At 46.9% G+C, this 18,553-nt stretch overlaps 7 protein-coding genes across 14 annotated transcripts; 4 read left to right on the forward strand and 3 right to left on the reverse strand.

The window, feature by feature from the left end:
* Positions 1–106: 106 nt before the first annotated feature.
* On the reverse strand, positions 107–2,164 carry BDCG_02918 (pentatricopeptide repeat protein; the record flags this gene model as incomplete). The annotated part of the gene is made up of 1 exon (XM_045418498.1): positions 107–2,164. The coding sequence occupies one exon, from the start codon at positions 2,162–2,164 to the stop codon at positions 107–109; it is 2,058 nt and encodes a 685-aa protein (XP_045275054.1).
* Positions 2,165–2,628: 464 nt separating this feature from the next.
* BDCG_02919 (37S ribosomal protein S25, mitochondrial) lies at positions 2,629–4,153 on the forward strand. The gene is made up of 3 exons (XM_045418499.1): positions 2,629–2,704; positions 2,767–3,316; positions 3,440–4,153. The coding sequence occupies exons 2-3, from the start codon at positions 2,883–2,885 to the stop codon at positions 3,837–3,839; spliced, it is 834 nt and encodes a 277-aa protein (XP_045275055.1). The 5' UTR covers positions 2,629–2,704; positions 2,767–2,882; the 3' UTR covers positions 3,840–4,153.
* Positions 4,154–4,259: 106 nt separating this feature from the next.
* On the forward strand, positions 4,260–9,590 carry BDCG_02920 (cell morphogenesis protein Sog2). Its single transcript, XM_045418500.1, has 4 exons — positions 4,260–5,214; positions 5,296–5,407; positions 5,461–5,813; positions 5,869–9,590. The coding sequence occupies exons 1-4, from the start codon at positions 4,856–4,858 to the stop codon at positions 7,991–7,993; spliced, it is 2,949 nt and encodes a 982-aa protein (XP_045275056.1). The 5' UTR covers positions 4,260–4,855; the 3' UTR covers positions 7,994–9,590.
* On the reverse strand, positions 8,344–13,112 carry BDCG_02921 (serine carboxypeptidase). 5 transcript variants are annotated; one of them, XM_045418501.1, is made up of 4 exons: positions 12,854–13,112; positions 11,535–12,685; positions 10,233–11,165; positions 8,392–10,153 (listed from the first exon to the last, which is right to left on the reverse strand). In XM_045418501.1, exons 3-4 carry the CDS (start codon positions 10,477–10,479, stop codon positions 8,772–8,774), a joined length of 1,629 nt encoding a protein of 542 aa, XP_045275057.1. In that variant the 5' UTR covers positions 10,480–11,165; positions 11,535–12,685; positions 12,854–13,112; the 3' UTR covers positions 8,392–8,771. The 5 variants fall into 5 exon arrangements, with proteins under 5 accessions (XP_045280224.1, XP_045280223.1, XP_045280225.1 ...); XM_045418505.1 differs by lacking the exons at positions 11,535–12,685; positions 12,854–13,112 and adding exons at positions 11,167–11,177; positions 11,261–11,284 and having other exon boundaries at positions 8,437–10,153; positions 10,233–11,101; XM_045418503.1 differs by lacking the exon at positions 12,854–13,112 and having other exon boundaries at positions 8,344–10,153; positions 10,233–11,177; positions 11,261–12,482.
* BDCG_02922 (uncharacterized protein) lies at positions 11,808–12,292 on the forward strand (the record flags this gene model as incomplete). Its single annotated transcript, XM_045418506.1, has 2 exons — positions 11,808–11,919; positions 11,976–12,292. 2 exons carry the CDS (start codon positions 11,808–11,810, stop codon positions 12,290–12,292), a joined length of 429 nt encoding a protein of 142 aa, XP_045275058.1.
* On the forward strand, positions 12,394–17,517 carry BDCG_02924 (cAMP-mediated signaling protein Sok1). 4 transcript variants are annotated; one of them, XM_045418510.1, is made up of 4 exons: positions 12,494–14,326; positions 14,390–14,549; positions 14,668–15,708; positions 15,771–17,517. In XM_045418510.1, exons 3-4 carry the CDS (start codon positions 14,815–14,817, stop codon positions 16,686–16,688), a joined length of 1,812 nt encoding a protein of 603 aa, XP_045280228.1. In that variant the 5' UTR covers positions 12,494–14,326; positions 14,390–14,549; positions 14,668–14,814; the 3' UTR covers positions 16,689–17,517. The 4 variants fall into 4 exon arrangements, with proteins under 4 accessions (XP_045275060.1, XP_045280228.1, XP_045280229.1 ...); XM_045418511.1 differs by having other exon boundaries at positions 12,503–12,662; positions 12,933–14,549; positions 15,771–17,502; XM_045418509.1 differs by having other exon boundaries at positions 12,503–14,326; positions 14,634–15,708; positions 15,771–17,500.
* Positions 13,807–14,103, reverse strand: BDCG_02923 (uncharacterized protein; the record flags this gene model as incomplete). The annotated part of the gene is made up of 1 exon (XM_045418507.1): positions 13,807–14,103. The coding sequence occupies one exon, from the start codon at positions 14,101–14,103 to the stop codon at positions 13,807–13,809; it is 297 nt and encodes a 98-aa protein (XP_045275059.1).
* Positions 17,518–18,553: the final 1,036 nt, after the last annotated feature.

Raw genomic sequence — 18,553 nt, forward strand, 5'->3', positions numbered from 1 at the left:
TGCATTGCACAGCACGGTAAACTAACAAGGCACATGCCCAGAACCGAAAACCCGCACAGTGAAAAGACACATCTATAAATACATTACGGTAATTTCTGGGCACACATTATTTAAGCCGTGAAAAGTCGAAAGGAACGAGCTGTTCAAGAACTGTTTTAACAGCAAGGATGTCCGCTTTTTTCTGTGACTCGGGCTTCCAAAGACGTTCAATTCGTTCCCAGACATCCAGCACAGCTTCGGGCCCACCGCAAGCAGCGTGCGCCCTTAGACAGGAAACTATTAGCTTCCGACCCAGGTACACAGTATTCTCATACCGCCAGTCATCATCGGTTTCGTCTTCCTCGAAGGGATTAGGGGGTCCATCCTCGCGCGAAGCGTTCGACGAAGATACTTGGTGTACTCCCCTGTCATTATCGTGTAGCATCGAGTCCGATGATTCTTCGCGCGCTTCTTCAACGCTGTCGGATCCGCGGGAAGATGAGTCTGGTTCATCGGATAATGGGCTCTCCCACACAAACTTCTCCCTTCGACATTTGGTACCTCGTTTGGCACTAAGTTCCGACTTTGAATGGTACAAGGCTCGAAGAAAATGCTTCCATACACCTTTGAGGCGTTTATATGTCCACTGTGTGCCCTCTTTTCCCCCATGGGCAGCGAAGCCGTGAAATAAAAATATGTAGATCATCCCCTGCGGGGGAATAGCGAATGTGACTTTCATGTCCTCAAGGAGTGCGATTATACGCTGTAAATCACCTGTGACGTTTGCATGGTGCCACAGAAATATATGGAATGTCTTGCCATCCGGAGTCAATGGCATAGCTCTTTGTAATGCACGGTGGTGTTCCGGAAGCTTATCACGGAGAAACGTTGTCATCCCGAGAACGCGACCGAGTCTCTTAGTTGCCTTCCTATAGGCGGCGTAATTATCGGATGGTGAAGGATATACACTCGAATTTAGGAGTTCGGGTCGTTGCGCTTTTAGGGTAAGGTACATGTCCTTCATCCGCTCGTAGATTTTTTCTGCAACATGTTGCTCCCCACACCGGAGGAGCGAAACCATGACGCAGTTTAGAACAACGGTATCAACCACCTCGCCCAGTTGAATAAATTCATGGTAGGCTTTCCGAACGCCTTCAGCATCTCCGCGTAGCCCATAGGAAAATATGTGAGCCACCCTTCCGAATCGAGAGAGCTCCAGTCCACGAGCTTTCATCTCCTCAATAACCTTGTCGGCAACTTTCCACTGCCTGGCTTTAATAGCAACGTCATATAATATATTGAATGCTATGCTGGAGCTCGGTACTAAGCCTTCATGCTCCATCCGCCTCCACATTCCCAGTGACGATCTCAGATCGGGCCTCTTTACTGACGTATAGGACTTCCCTGCCAAATGAATTGCTGCGGTCCATAACGATGGCGATATATAAAACGACGCTTCGGCCATATCGTCTATCAATTTCAGATATCGTTCGGCATGTACACGTAGGCGACGAGGGGGGCTCGCAAAGCGATGCAATAGGAGTCTTCGACTTCGGGCAGAAAGGTATAATACACCGGGCGATGGGAGGTCTTTATATGCTCTGAAAATCTGTTGGTTTGAGCTGCGCTCTTCGTTCAATAAATCCACTAGTCGTTGAACCCCATGGATTTCCACTGCATCGGGCAGGTAAGGTTCTGTCTGTTTTCTCTGGGGCATGCATATCTCTCTTGCTGGATTTGATAATACAACCTGGAGGGATTTTAGCCCTTCCTTCTTGCCCAATGTCTCGAGGTAAAGCTGGAAAAGGTGTTTGGTATTGTCGAGTTTCGAAGCTGCCGCTCGTTTGAATGCGGCGTGGTCAATCGTAAAGTCTGGAGGTAGGGTAGGGGGGTGTGATTTCTGGTTAACGGTTATCGAAGATGCTTTTGTTGCTTTCTGCGACACAAGGGCATGTCCTTCCTGCGGGTCGGCTGTTTGTGAATTGATGCTGCTCCCGTTAGCAACCTTCTCTTCCGTTTGTATATTCTGAGACGGCTGTATCGCAGTGTGAGACGAGTGTCTCGCCATTCTCGCGAATTTTCTTTTCCGTGGTGAGTGTTCTCTGCATAGTCCGGCCATGACAAGCGAATTGGTAAACAAGTCGTTAATTCGAGTGCGGTTTGTAAGGTATGACTGGAGTCGCATGGTTCGCGGGATGTATGAAGAGGGAGGCAATTGGACTGAGCGCATTGAGCGGGGTGTGGGGGAAGGAGAGTAGAAGAGCCCTGCTTGAGAGACGAGTCGAAAGCCTGCCGTCCTTTCCAAGCTATTAAAGAGTGACATGAGACGCCTGACATCGTGCAATCCTAGTCCTAGTCAACAGGGCATTTCTTTAGCTCGGTGAGGTTAGGGACAAGTCGCAGCTTGCAGTCGTCGTCATGGAAGTACAAATGGTTGTAGTGAAATAACAAGAGTCTCCGTGTGGGGGGTTTTATTAAGTCTGCTGCAGAAACTGGGTGAAATTGATGGAGGTTTGGCTGTTTATTTGGCATCGACGACATCGATGGTTGGGAAATTTTCTGGAGACGACGGCGATTGTGTTTGGCAGCTTGTGATTGGCGGGATCGGGCAAAAACGCCAAGACCTGGACATTTTCAATTTCCTTGCTCCGAACATCTTGAACACCGCATGTCGCTGGCAGGAATCCCGCAATCCGCAATCCGCAGCTTACACCCTACAGCTTTTGTTAGTTATTCCTGTTATTCCTCTCTGGCTTTTGGATCTTTATTGTCTCTAACTGTGCCCAGGACGAAGAGCACAAGTGGGCAGCTAACGGCAATCCTTCTACGCCGGGGACCGCAATTGGTGAAGAAACATCGCGCGTGCGAGTTCCTGAGGGAAACCATACCGGTTATCTTGCACAATGGGACGATATAACTTAACTGCACTTCGTGTAAGGCGGACCGCCCTAGCTACTACACAATGTGGTAAGCCAGGGACGCGACAGCCTTGGCTGGATGTCATGGCAGATATCCCGCCAGCGTCAATTCTTGTTCGCAATCAAGCCCCGTCACATCCTATCATCAAACAACGAATGAGGACCGTTCCGGGAAAGTCAAAACCACAACTTGAAATCAGAACGTCCGTCGGCCGGAAGCAGACCTCGAAGAAACCGAGCCGCGTCTTCCAGCCGAAGGAAATACGGTACGAGGAAGACCAGCTACGAAAGGAATTCTTTCGTGATCATCCATGGGAGCTTGCTCGGCCACGAGTAGTTCTTGAGAATGACGGAAATGACCATCGAAGATACAACTGGCAGAATATCCAACAGCCGGGAAAGAAACTTGATGGAGAAAGGTTGGATTCCCCTGTTGAGATAATTCATTCTACCTTGGCCCACCCCCAAGGTTCCAGGCAATTGTGAAATGGGATATACAAATTGGCTAACTTGATAATCTTCCACTTGTACTTTTTATACAGTGTCGTACAACGGCAACTATACCTCCTCAACAATGTCCCGGATATGACTAAAGGCGCTGCATATGATATTGCCCGACGCGAATTCTACCAGCTGCGTCTACAGGAGGATGTCGAGCGAAGGGTTGCCCAGGAGGAGGCCCTGGCGACAGGCGCATATTTCGGGCCAGATATGCACACTGTTGGAATGGAACTGGAGAATCAAGAATATGAGAAATGGAAGGTATGGGCCGAGAGTGAAAACCAAGCGATGGAGCAGCGTCTGGCTGCTTTCACCGGCTCTACTGGTGCTAGGGAAGAGAGCGGCGAACCCGACGAGGAGGCCCCTCTGATAGATGAGGAAGATGTGATAGCAGCGCCTGAAGTAGCAGAAGCCGAAGTGCCATCACGGTCTCCCATCTAGTAACATTGTGGGGTTATTCATTGTTAGAGGTCATTCCGGGGAGCCATGCACTGAGTAGTATTAAACAAACTCTGGTATATCAAGCCGTATATTTCCACTTTGTATTTTTAGCTGAAAATACCACAAACTGTCACTCAGTAGCTAGAGATTTCCCTGTGATACTCATTGATGTATTGCATGCCAATCTGGAGATTTCTGGTCTCTCTGCAGCACGGGTATAATATGTCTCCAATAATCGATTCCTTGACATCACTGTTTCTCGGTATCAGGCCAAAACCAGCGCCTGAGGAAAAAAAAAAAAAAAAAAAAAAAAAAAAAAAGATATACAGATTACAGAAATTATCATCCTTGCTTTGTTCCAGACCCCGGCCCTGCCAAGACTCCAACGTTCCCGACTCGCGCCAAGAATAAGCCTAAATCACGTGATTCAAAAGTCCAGCATCCGGTCCATCTCAACGCGATGAGGCCAGTGTCAAAGACATAGACACAAAGACGACAGCAATAAATTCCCTGGGGCCAGCGGATTATCTGGTGATCGCGGCTTAAGAACGACCATAATAGCAATTGTTTTTGTTGCAATTGATTGGATGGACAGCCGATTATCCGTTGCACGAAGCCCATTTGTCATTCCAAACCCTTGACTGTTTCAGATTGGCGTGTACCTCGCTGGTGGTTGTCCTATCCACCGGCGACACACACCCTTCTCCTCCTCAAGCAGCTTTCTTGCCCCGACGCCCGGTGGTTCTGCTTCTTCACTGGCCCCTTTGCTCCCTCTACAAAGGGCTATTTGCCCAGCAGAACTCCTGACTCTGCCCAAGTGCTATCCTTTCCCAACTACAAAACCCGATGTCGATGTCAACTTAATGGCACCCTCAGTTGCTAGGATATAACACCCCTATTATGCCGCTTTTAGGGGCCCATTCCTAGCTCGTGAAGGAGTTGGCGACGGCCAGAGCTTTTGATAGTTCTTTCCCCTCCTTGATGTCCTCATCACTCCCTTCGTGGATTGAGTTGCAATGCTCGGCATCATGACCCGCACCGAGGATACTACCCGGCCGCTTCGATCATATCGTAGTGACACAAACGAGGACACGAAGGAGTTTACCTATCCCCCGGTACTTCCTGCTTCCTTTGAACCATCCATCCGTGGGGACACCCGCTCTCAATCCCACAGAAAGATACTCGGCCAAGAGGAGACACTTGAACTCATCAAGCGGGCTGTGGAAAATGGTTTGCAGGAAACGAAGCGGTCGTTGGCTGGGAGTGAGGCGGTCGATGATGTGGTCAGACCCAAGCTGACGATTGACTTGGGCCATTCTAATATTGGGTGGATTCCGGAATCGATGGTCGATATTATCAAAGATGAAGTCGCGAGGTAAACCATTTCCTTGGTTCCTCTACCCATGATCCTCTTTATATATCTATATAACATCTATCTAACTTGCCTATTCCATAGATTATCCCTGTCCAACAACCATATTGACCATATCCCACTCCGGTTTTCAGAATGTACCCACCTCCGGTATCTCAATATTCGGGCGAATAACTTCACCCAGTTCCCCAAAGGGGTATGTCCATAAAACCTATTCTTTTGGCTGTTCAGACACTTATGCCCGAACAGGTGTTTAATTTAAATCTTCTCGAAATCCTGGACCTTAGCCGGAACAAAATCACCAAAATTCCAGAAGACATCCGGAATCTTACGTCATTACGGGTCCTTTCTATCATGCAGAACCTCCTTGATGATTTACCGACGGAATTGGCAGATATGACCAAGTTGCAAGTCTTGAAGGTCTCAGGCAACGCACTAAAGTATCCTCTAAAACGAGTTCTCGAACTCAAAGAAACGGACGTTTCGGCGTCTGAGATGACAGACAACGAGAAAGAAACTGCGATCACAGCGGAACTAAAAATATTCCTGAAAAATAGACAACCTGTAACACATATCGAATTTGATGTTGGCAGCGAGAGCAGGTGTGTAGCTCTTTTTCTAGGAGCGTAGAAGTCTAACCGCTGACGCCTTCAACAGTGAAACCTTGGTCGACACCCCGAAACCTTTAAAACGTGGGAACCGGTTCCCCGTGATTCCAAGAACAAACGGGTCCGAGTCTGCACACTCATCCAGATCTCCTTCGCTGTCACGACCACCCCCAATCCCGATCCGCTCTCATCATCGAATGGCGTCTGGGCAGAACGGTGTTTTACACCTCGGGGTAAACTCACGCTCAGGGTTTGCGCCATTTTCGGGAACGAATGAGCGAAATCGAAGCAACAGCGAAGGCTTGATCGCAGGGCCAGGTGCATCTCGAAATAGACGTATGGGCTTAATTACCAGGAAAAACACAGACCTAGGAACGCTAGACGAGGGACGACCATATCGTAACAGCCACCTACGTGGTTTGAGTCATGGATCTATCTTGCGATCTAAGCCTGGTGGTATGCCCGGAGGCGGTAGCAGCTCATCCAGCCCCGGCAGCCCGAGAGACCGGAGAAAGTTAAAGGACGGTTTTGTTCGCCGGATGTCGAGTCTTCCAGAACATCGAGTCAAAGTGAGAGCACAGGATCCTATCATCGAGGTTGCAAAAGGAATACTATATGCCCTATACCAGCTCCATCCCCATGTTTCCTTGTTGATACATGTGCTCAAGGGTGAGGATGCAAGGAGGAATAGTCTTGAGATCGTTTTCTACAATGCCGCAACTCATCTGGAGCAGCTAGATGACGCGTTAACAAGTGCAGAACAAGGCGACCTGCAAGACGCTGAGGGGGCAATAAGAGCTTGCGAGGTGGTTAAACGCGAGTGCGAAACTTGTATCATGGCCTACATACATGTTGGCACTCAACTTCGACTCGTGGTCAGTAGGGCTGTCTCGCTCGGGGATCCCAAGTTCCTCCGTTCGCTATTGCTCATGATATTTGGGAGCCTGACTGAACTTCGAAATGCTTGTTCCCACCTTGGTATTAGCTTTCATTCTGAGCAATCAACTCTCTCTGGGAAAATGAACCGAGCCTCTTCATCAATAGCGAACGGAGAGGACCCTGTTGACGCAGGCGAGTCAATTGCAACCCCCACTAGAGACAGACACCCACCAACCAGGCGATTACGCAGCGATACTACCATTGTGCATCCCATTGTCGTTCCGAACTCAAACGATATGACCTACCAGCGTTCAAATCAAAGCACCACTCCCGCGCAATTCAACGCTCCATACACAGTACCATCGGTACCGATGTCGCCCTTGAACTATGGGGCCCGAAGTAGGTCACGCAGCAGATCCAATACCCGTTTAGCTTCGGGGCCATCATCATTAGCGAACACTCCCCGGTCCGTCGAAACGTTCGGCGCAATCAATACCTCATCCTCTGGTCGCGTCAACACATTCGTAGGTCTAGATGAGGTTGAGGTAGATCGAATATTCGAGAAGATATTCATTCAGCTCTCATCCGCCTGCACAGCGGCGCTGCATGCCCTACCCTTAGTTGCACGGCAATTCACCCAGTACCTTGAATTAGCCGAAGAGACCGGAGCTCCGGAAGAACTACAAATGCTCTGGCGCAGGCTAATTCACCGGTGCCGTGTCTGCCATGATGTCTCCGAATCCCTCCATAACCGCCTTTCAAACATGAAATTGAAAGAACCTGGTGATGGAACACGGAACCAGCGCGACTTTTGGCAACTTTGCAAAACTTTCATACAGGCATTCATCGAGCTAGTAACAGACATGCGGGAGGCGAGGAATTTTCACTTGCTCAACCCAGAAGTGGTCATTACACTTCGTCCTGTGCAGAAAGCATGCAGGGAAGCTGGCCGTCTGATTGATGCTTCGCCTTGGTCCTACCTTGCCGAACTGAACACTTCTAATCCCACGCCATTCTATCCACCTCACAGCCAAACCCATCATTTCCAACACTTCACCAATTCTTCGACGTCGACAATGTTGAGTGTGGGCTCGACGCTAACCAACGGATCATCACAGTCCGTACCGCTACCTGCAACACCATTAAGCGCTGCGCTTGGTCCAGCAGCTCAAGCAACGGTACCATCAACACCTGCGAGCGCGTATAGTGATCGATTCTTCGCGGGTGACGTGTTCCAAAGAGCAGACTCTCTGCTCAACACGGCGAATCCGGCACCGATATTTGCGCGTCGATGATGCCATCATACAACATCCTCCTGCTCAGTACCCTCATCCCTGATTTATCGCTGTACAACTGTGCAGGCACATTCTCCTTCGTGACTCATGTTATAATGCTGCCATGCGAAAACATTTATCTTTCTACGAATATCCCGACATCTATGCTCTCATGTTATATTAGTGCTACTTTCATATATTGCCAAAGTTGGTAAAACTTCAAAATCGTTTCTTGGTGTTAAAGCGGGGGGGAAATACTGCGTGTGATTACGTTCCTCGGGGTCCCTCACTCATGCCTTTATAAATACATATGTCTATTTGCTATTTGCTACTACTTTTTACGGAAAATTGCATTGCGTCGGAGAAGGTTTTTCTACTTCAATTTCCTTTCCTATTTATTTTTGCTACAAACAATATATATGGGGAAGACCGCCTGGGGAGAACACTGGAGAAGATGAAGGGGCAAAGATATGGCTAAGATACCTGGTTGTCTTATTTATTCTACTGTTTTCTTTCCTTCCTTGTTTTTGCCGTAAGTTCAGGGAGAGGCGCCCTGAGACCATTGACTGGTAGCGCCCAAAATTTATTTTCAACAACCGTTTTACATATCTTACTTCAGACTTTGCCTTTAACAAAAAATAGCTATCTAAAATCCTACTATTTTGGTACTAGAAGCTACAAGTTCCCTAGAATAGCAAAAGTAGTATTGTGTAAAACTCAGCGCCGTTTCCACCAAGCCTCTGATACAATCGAGAGTATTACATGGAGAAAAGAAGAAAACATACATAGCCCAACTCCCTCACTCGCCTCCTCCTAGAACAACTTCCTTCACATACCAAAACATCTCCTCCGGCTGATCAGATGGCACAACATGTCCCGCTTCATTAAAAAGATGATATGTCAAACCGCGCTCTGCAGCCCATATGCCTGCACTAGAGGTGTTGGTCCCATCATTTGGAGACGATTTTATGGATCCAGCACCACTGCTGCGGTTGCGAAAACCAAAAGGAGTCCCGGGACGTCGCTGGAAACCCTGAAGTCCGTTCCAGGTCATGTTTTGTAAGACAACCTCGGCAGCTATGTGGTTGACGAGCATGTCCAACTTGCCATGGTATATGTGCGTAGAGATATTGTGTGTCGAGATCAGTTCTGGTATGATGGAATATGCCGGCGGTGGTGGGCGGTTGATCGGGCCCAGAAGAGACCGGATAATCGCGCTATTGCATCCTTGAAACGGATATGGTTTGTTCTCACTCTTCGTGCTCTTATCCTTGGGGTGAGATTGCGGAATATGCAGGGAATTTTGGACGTCTGCCCGGTTTAAATAGGCAGTTAGGGCATCCAGGGGGCTGAAGGTGTTGCAATCATATTTGATGTTGTATAGATTAAAGCAGTCGTGTGTTAAATTGGAACGCGTCTCAAAGTAGTCTGCCGCAGTAGAGAAAGTCGCACATGGCCCGTGACAAGTTGAATTCAAAATTGATTCCATCACGGCGCTAGGTGCCGTCGGGTATATGTTGCATTCAGCCATTGGCCCGACATCACTGTCCGATGGCGCCCTGCAAGGTTCGTCACGCCTAAAGTTCAGGTTCTCTGGGTTTCCTGGAACACTTATCGGGCCAATTGGTGGGTGCTCGTTTGCCTCGTCCAAAATAGTATCAAATTTGCAGATATGATCAGCTAAGGAAAAGCTATCTATGATATCTTGGGGGATATTAAGGCTGTGCGCATGCATTTCCAGGTACGCCCCCACTGTAACGTCAGCCATAACAGCGTTGTTCCCGATTATCCCATTCCCTATAGAGATTGACTGTAGATTAATTGGGAGTGAATCTTGATGTTCGACGATCTTGGAGGCGAAATAGGGGACGAAAATCCCCGCGTACGACTCTCCCATTAGGTGTGTCTTCTTTTCCAGCAGATAAGGAAATTCGCGATAGAACTCTGTTAACCAGGTATAAAGGTTCGACGTGACTTCTTCGTTTGTCGCAATAGGTTCCAGACTGCTGGATGTGGAAAATCCAGTGCCGACCGGCTGATCGATATATAAAACATTCCCCAATTTCGTCCACGAGTGAGGGTTTGGAGTTGGTATTGAATCATTGTGGACGAACGCGAGAGGCCCATTTTCGGAGAGGGCGCTGATGACGGAGCTGCAACCAGGGCCGCCCTTGAAAAAAACTAATTTATCAACTCGTCAACAAATTATCGCGGCGGTAAGAAGTCTTGCGTAGCAACTTTTACAGCATGAGAGACTTACTGATGAGATTTTCATCGTCTTCGTAGTTTTCAGCTTCAAAAAGCCAAAAGAACAAGGCGCTCCCTTCTTCCCTTCCCGGTATTGGAATTAATCCAGAATAGCTAGAAGGAATAATGGGATTCCCTGGGAGTGACTCAACCCTGAATCGCGCTGTGTTCGTCCCAGAACGGTTGTAGGATCCACTGGGGGACAAATTTGGAACCGCCCAGATAAATGATAGGAATGAAAGTATATCAGCCCAGTTCATCGTGCCTGATTTTGGGAAATGTAGAAGGTTCAAGCAAGCCACCAATATCGCTATACGCTCTAAAAGGCGAAGGCAACTCAACAAGTTGATTCGAACTCTTAGACAACTTGAGATTCTTGGATGAAATCCTGCAGTTGAGGGCGAATCGGGCAGATATTTTGGATATTAAAGCCAGTACATGTTGAAATAACCCTTCAAGGCCATCACTACGGTTTCAGTGACGTTGATTTCATCAATTAATAGGTTAAATAACTGGGGATTCCCAGTATAAAAATAAACAGCAGATATTTCATGCATTGGAACACCTCGTCGCCGCATATTGGTCTCAATAAGCAGTGATTGTTATGGGGCGCAGCCCGCCTTTTGCCGTGATTCAAAAGTGACTCTGAATAGATTAAGGTGAAGGCATAGTTTTCGACGGTGGTGGTAGATCCCTTGTGAGCATATCTCCATCCCGTCGTTGTTTGCCTCCAAATATGCTACTCGATTGTTGGTACAGAGGAGGACATGGGGGTCGAGACAGGTCCACGGTGGATGATGACAAATCACGTGATCTAGATATTTCTGCTATTCGGGAAGCAGCATGAGAATGACTTTTCCGTGGCGGGTTTGCATGCCCAGACTGCATGAGCAATGGGTTAACGAGTGTGAGAATGAAAAGAAGTAGAAATGAACGGGGGACCGCACTATGAAGTTGACTTTCACCCGTTAGCCTGCCGATCAAAAGACACTGTAGCTGGTTTACTGCCATATCAAATAGACAGGGGTGGGTTATATATACAGACAAACGGACAACAGGAAATCGCAGGTTAACGGGAATAGACCACGGTCATCGTTTAGCAGTAAACAACAGCTTGGAAATGCCACATCATCATTGTATAGCAAGCGGATAACAACATTTGTGTGATGGTTCCAGCAATAACGTCGGGGTTCTCTTCCCATAATAACGGTAGTTGATAGAAGTGCCTTATGAGTAGCAATCACCTAACGCTCGCAATAAATTTGGAGGTTGAATAACTAGAGGCTATCTCCATGCTGCTCTCGAAATCACGTACTGTTGATAAAAGAAGCCCTTGAACCCGAAAACCTAGGTCCCGGAGCAATTCATATCCGTATAGATAATCAGCGGGGTTATTGGGGAAATCCATTCTGCACCCCGCCCTCTATGGACTGGTCACAGGTTATATGGTGGCAATCAACTTGGCAACAAATCAGGGGAATGCCGTATTCGTTCTGCTAGATTGAAGCGTGTAGAATTTGCTACATCAAGTGGGGTGCATAATATTGTCCTACATGAACGAAGCTCGATGTACAGACCATAGTATGGGATGATTCTTGGAATCGCCAATGTCATTCGAAACGCCTTTTCCGAAGCAAAATGTCACCTGGCAATTCGGAATGACCTCGCCCACAGAACTAAAAGGTTGAACAGAAAGATTGGTGAGTTTGTTGTACGAGATTCTGTGCCATATAGTATGACAGTCGTATTAGATCAGGTCGCTTTCAACAACGTTCTCCAGCGCGGCAGCCCGCATCTAAAACCTGGAAATTCCGTGGCTTCCCCTCGAGAGCGTGCAAGATGCGCTTGCCAGACATGATCAACAAGCGATATATGACGAGATTGGGATGCAATCCGAAAATAACAAGGCTGATGCAACGGCCATATTCTATCGAACTCATCAACCGTGTTGCAGAGCTCAGGCCAATCTGTGGTAAACACCTTCAGCGGAATCCATTGCATGAAGTGCCACCGCAGAAGGCATCTCCGACTCCGTGGCTGCGTAGATCCATCCAACCAAAGACCAGAGACTAGTCTTGTAGGAGAAGTTCATGATAGGATACTTCAAATACCGTTCAAACAAGAACAGATGTAGTAAGTAGAAAGGAGGCTTCCAGATGAGAACCAGTAGTAGGTAAGGTACCTGGGTAGTTAACAAACCCACGTGACAGCCTTGGCCCTAACCCTACCTAGGTACGTCTTGTCCTGGCCATCTCGCGGCTCCCGGCTTCTGTAGACTTGTTCCTCAACGAAGACTCTCACCGACTCCACCGCTACTTTGTTGTTGGGACGCTATGGATGCTGCTATTCATGTTGACGACGTTGCCCCGGGTCCAGGGCCCGCGAAGTAAAGGATGGCGGGGGTTACTTTCGAAAAATACAGGACTGGACTGGAGCGGAAAAAGTGAGGCGAGTCGTTTTCCTACTCTTATTTGAGGATTAGCCGTGTGTCGGGACCATCCCACATAATTATCCCCAGCATTTGGATCCCTCCTTCGTCTACCTGCTCCCAATGCGCCACTCACTACTGCTCCATATTTGGCTGCATTATAATCCCTTGTTTTAGTTCTTTTCATTCCTAGTTGTCCCACTTACTCCATTGATTTTTGCTCTATCCATCATAATGAGAGCAAGGGACGGCGATAATTGATCTGACAAAGCTACATGAGATAAGTGAAACAATGGCGGAAAATTCTTTATCATCAAGGGCTTTGAGAGGACTTTCGTTTTCTATGCCCTCTCTTTGTCCATTATGACAGACAAACGAAGGACGATTGTTAGGTTAACCCCACGACGGGGAGAAAGAGCAAGGAAACGAAACAGAAAAAGCAAAAAATACAACCAGGGAAGAAAGAAAGAAAGGAAATGGCAGATCCTCCACCAACAACGCAGTCTCGACTCCTGACTCACTAAATCCAATCAGTGACCACCCGGTCACACTTGAAATCGGCAACTAAAACTCCGGCATGGTTTTCTGTCTAATCGCACAACCTACTTGTTGCCCTCTCCGATAAGATAACCAACTGTAGTACCGGCCAAGGAATCATTTTACACAAACTATCTGTGGGGAGAGAGAGTAATCTCAAGGAATTTGCCTTTGATTTGACCTATGGGAAGCAGAAGAAGTATTGCAACATTTTAATCTTGCTCCATGATTCTGTGAGGAAGGGGGCGCCAAAGACAACTATGTATCGATACGGCCAGTGTGACTTGGAAATACACGTACATTCCATACCAGATTTCCAATCGGCAGAGGGCTGATGATGCATTCTATGACAGACCGCATTGGCCTAACAACCATGATTGTCTAGCCAGTTCATCCTTAAAAGAAGGGCCAACGGATTGGAAAATGTCATGAATTTCAATTTCGGAAATATCCCATCCATGGGAAGAAGGAAGGGACTCAGGTAGGATGGCTGGTGGCTTTAAGTGCAGGGAACTACCTCTTGACAATCGACCTTTCTGTTGACAGAAAAGTTGTAACGCACAGCAACGCTCTTGACCACGACCACCTGCAACAAGCCCCAAGTCACGGCCGCCCACTACCCTCAATAAAAGGCTGGTCTTCGCGTATTACTGACGGGTACCAGCATATCTAGTATCAATGGGATATTCGATTCTGCATCCTTGATTGCGACTTGTCCTAGCATTTTTGGAATACCCTCCAACGCCTTGAATTTGGCAAGTACGAAATGAATAGGAATTCCTAAGCCCACCAGCAGCGTCCTGGTCGAGGAAGAACATACAAAATATTGCAGTAGATTGAGATATGCCAGTTCCGGCATGTGTTTACCAGATTCACCACCAATATGGGCGAGCCACAGTATCAAGATACCCCCGTGCATAATGCCCGGCTTTAATAATGGAGAGAAAAACTGTCCATGCCGAATTCTCCAATTGAACTGTTCGCAGATTGGGTAATGCGAGGTAGTCAGCATAGCTAGTGGCTGACAGCCTCACTTTTACAATATCCAAGCAAACTGAAACAATGTGGCAACTCTTGACCATTGCTTTCTTCTTCTTATCCTGGACTCGGCTACCTCGCTACACTTTGTCCAAGTTCCTAAAGTACGCTTAGACCCGTCGTTAAAATAAATTAAGGTTGACTACTAAACGCTCCAAATGCCACAGAATTTAATTATCGATCTCTTCGCTCTAATATTTAATTGATTATTGAAGTGCTTCCGCTTGTCAGTAAATACTTTTCTACAGTGCCTCACATCACTCACCACGAACCATTCAGCGCGGGCCGCCCTGACCCAAACTTGCCGAACAATTTGCATGCTATCTTGTACGGTAACCCTTTCTTTTCTCTCTCGAAAGGCGTTTTTGTTGCCTTTTCAAAGATCATTCCTTTCTTATGAGATATTATCAGGACTGTCGCTGAGACTGCTTCGCTGGCTTTCCAGGAGATACCAATCTACCGTTTGCAGCCAAAACAAACGTCTTCTTTATCAAAGCGGGCCACTGTAAAGGGGAAGAAGGCATTGTGGATAGTAGAACACTTTCTACCCTTTTCCTTCCAGAAGAAGCTTGAACATAACGTTCTCTTCCATATGGAGACGGGTTTGCAAAACGAAGAGAGAAGAGCGCATGGGGAGAGTGAAGATGTGTCTAACAAATCATACTACGTCACAAATGATTCAAATGATGAATCTCAAAATGCTTTGGGGAAATTGGGTCAAAACTCACAGTCTCCGCGTGGAGATCATTCACCTGCTCTCATGAATGAAAGTCCTCCCAGAGCATCATCACCGACTGCTGATGGCGACTATCCATCACCACACTCCTCAGTCGCCGACATAAACAGCAAGGCAATGCTGATTCCGCCTCAGCTGAGTCTTAGCCCGGAAGAGGTGTTATTATTGCATCGCGCCAGCAGGTTCCCGCCGGTGACGGCAGATTCGCTCTCTGAACTTGGCCTAGATGCCATTATGAAGAACACCCAGCTTCGCATGGATGTCAATTTTGATAAGGATCTTCATTTTCGACCTGTTGGTGGCCCTGCGAAGGCCAAAATGACCAATGACTACTGGCAAGCCATAGCCATCGAAATTTCGATATTTAACTTCGGCGCCTCCAACAGCATCAACTTGTTTTTTGGTGCACGCAGGTCTTCTTCTTGCCAGGTTTTCCAGGCAAGACTACCAAATATGCTTGATGCACTGAGAGAAATACTGTTGACTCTTGTTCCCGATCGCGACCGTGTGTATATTAAAGAACACTTAGATACCAAGTTCCTCATGACGCAGGTTGAAAAAGGGGTCCTAAATCTGGTCAGACTTGCCGAATGGCTTGCCATCCTGTTGAAAACACATTGTGCGCCAATGAGGGATCATATGTCGGATGATATGGTCGAACATATTCGAAATGGATGCCAATTTCAAGATATGAATGAAGTATCGAAAGGCCTCCATCAGCTTTTTGCGATACTTGAGTCAATGAAACTGGTAAGTAGAAGCCTCGTATCAGCTAGATCTGACGGAGCAACTGTTAACATGTTCGAATATAGGATGTCGCAAATCATCAGATACGTGCATTCAGATTATATTTGATCGAGGACTCTGTTGAGTATCTCCGAAAACACTACGATTTCTTTATAAAGAAATCCATGAAGTCTTCTAGCGAAGCTCAAAATTCAAAAATCTGGTATTTTGTGCACTGGCGAGAGTTCCACACCGATTCAGAACCAGTCCACAACGATTTCGAATCTGCGAAGATCTTATTCGAAGCTTTATCTTTAAATCTCTGCTCCTTTTGCCAACCCCCGTTTCCTGATTCCTTCGCGCTCGACTTCGACCGACTATGTAATATTCGAACCAATATCGAGACATTCACTTTGCTTCGACTATGTTGTCAGGCGTTCACCATGGTTGTTAACGGCGACGTTTCCGCAGCGCTATATTACTCTCTTCAGTCTCGCATACTGTCAATCCTCCAGTATGATGAACACACCCCTCACGAAAATGATGTATCCGGACACTCCCTGATCGCCCGGTTCGAAGCCAACACGCCTAGTATTGCATTAGAAATTGCACGGATGGCTCATATGATGAAAGAAGGAAGCAGTTTGGTTACGTGTCCGGACACACGCGTCATCCACTTCATATCAGATCAGCTTTCTCCCAGAAACCGCCCTTTCGAGGCCGTCCGTCAATGCGTTCAACGCGAGTTAAAAAATATTGCAGTTAACTTCGCGAGTCAGTACTGGCATATGACCGCGCTTGACATTGCCGACTCCCAACAATTCGAGCAACGATCCGACTACGTGTCGTGGCCGCAGGTACCCGATATCCAATGCCTCGGAAAACGCCTGGCTCATATCGGAGTGTTACATTGGAGGATTTGGGCGCCGCTTCTTTATTACCCGGGAGAGGGGGGGTTGAGTGGATCACGTTTCGTCGCTCCTGGAGTTGTCGATGAGATGTGATGAAAGGCTCTGAGTATTCCTGATCCTCCAAGGGTTTAGCCACGTAATACAGGTAACTAGACCAGATGCCTCGTGAATGGAAGCAATCATTGCCTTTGCCTATTTGTACATATATTTTGCTCCTTACTTTTATCTATCCCTCTTTGCGTTGACATTTTCTCTAGGTACTTTAAGTATTATCTTGTCATTAGCCAGCTTTTTTTTCATTCACTTTTCCCTTCCCATTATCCCCATAAAATCCCCTCTTTCCGTTTCATTTTTTGCTTCTTATTCCTTTTATCTCGTCAACAGTTATATGCACATTGGGAGTTTTGGCACTTATGAAGATACCACGTTTACACCAGAGCCAACAGATGCGGGAAGTTGGAGAGGCTAGGTATAGAATGTTCTGCTTTGTTTTAAAATAATAGTCTTTTTCACAGAGGAGCCGAAATCGTTTGGGAGGTATGAAGGGGAAACCAGAGGACCCTACGACTTCTTGAGTTCAAGTCTGTTTACCCTTTTCTTTTCTTTCTTTTTTCATTTTTTTTTCATTTTCATTTTTTCTTCATTTTTTCTTTCTCTTGTTTTTAACAAAACTTCTTCTAGAAACATTCACAAATTTCTAATCTTCCTATTTCATCTCACAATCCGTCTCATCCTCGAATGTAGACTTAGGTGAACCACAATCTACTTCCTCAGGAGACCAAAGGTTGAAAAGCTCGACAGTGATCTTATTTTGTTTCGGGATTGGAATTGGAGGAGTTGGAGAAACATACAACTTATAATGTCTAATTAAACAGATTATTTGCAGAAATTTACTTTTCATCTCTTCCCAGCCCAGCTTCACTGAACTCCTCAATTATCTAATCATTCCCTGTTAAGTTAGAATTCTTGTTGGAAAGTCACGAACGGAATATCTCCGAGAAACTTGATCCAAAAGTAGCGATCTACCCAACCTACCGCTTATTCATAGATGCAAAGCTACGCTTCACTCTCCACCTGTAAGCAATTTGGATTATTTGCCCATTCGGGCGAATAATTCCGTATTTGGGATTTTCCTCATAAAACGCCTGTGAAATGAGGCGACAGATCAGGTAGGATTGACAAGGCTTTCTAACAGATGAACGGAAATCAAAAGTTGTCCTTGACTTCGCTTGATTGCGATAATCACAGACAAGCGGCAGAGTACACACTAGGGAATAGCCATTCGCTATTTAATCCTCCACTCCCTATTAACAGAGATAGTTACATCAAAGGAGCGCTAGGGAGAAACCATTTAACTCACTGTGCTGTACGCTGTAGTTTGCTGCTCTCTGGTCTGCCGGGGTCAATAATTTTATCCGTCTTCATAATCATTAGATTTTCGCGATGTCTGGGCGGTAGTTTCCAGAGAGGTTCCGTCCCTCCAGTTTCGGTGACCCTCTCACCCTTTTTGCCCCTAGACGAATTGTGAGAATGAGGCTGCTTCGACAACTTGTCGCAGACTCTCTCTCTCTCTCTCTCTCTGTGCAACTTCCGTCAAATTCCATTTTAAAGAGGCCGAGCGCACACAATTTTCTAGGTAACTCAGCTCGGGAGGTGCTAGGTAGCCGCCTTCTTTTTTCATCCAATGATTATCTTCGTACCTGGGACAACCGTTTGGTCGGTGAGCCTCGTTTTCATTATTCACGAGGCATTCCTATGTTTTGGTGAACGCCCCGCGGGGGGGAGAAGGGGGGCTTATCGATGTGACAAGTGACGCACAAAACCGGCCCCGAGTTAATCGGCCCGATCCACATAGGATAACTTTTAAGGTTCGGGCCGGTCCACCTTAATCGGCAGACCCAAAAAAGCATTACTGCGTAAGTGCCCCAAATATAATGACATTTATGTACTGTACATAC

The sequence above is a fragment of the Blastomyces dermatitidis genome (assembly GCF_000003525.1).
Source record: "Blastomyces dermatitidis ER-3 genomic scaffold supercont1.3, whole genome shotgun sequence".
Lineage (NCBI taxonomy): Eukaryota > Fungi > Ascomycota > Eurotiomycetes > Onygenales > Ajellomycetaceae > Blastomyces > Blastomyces dermatitidis.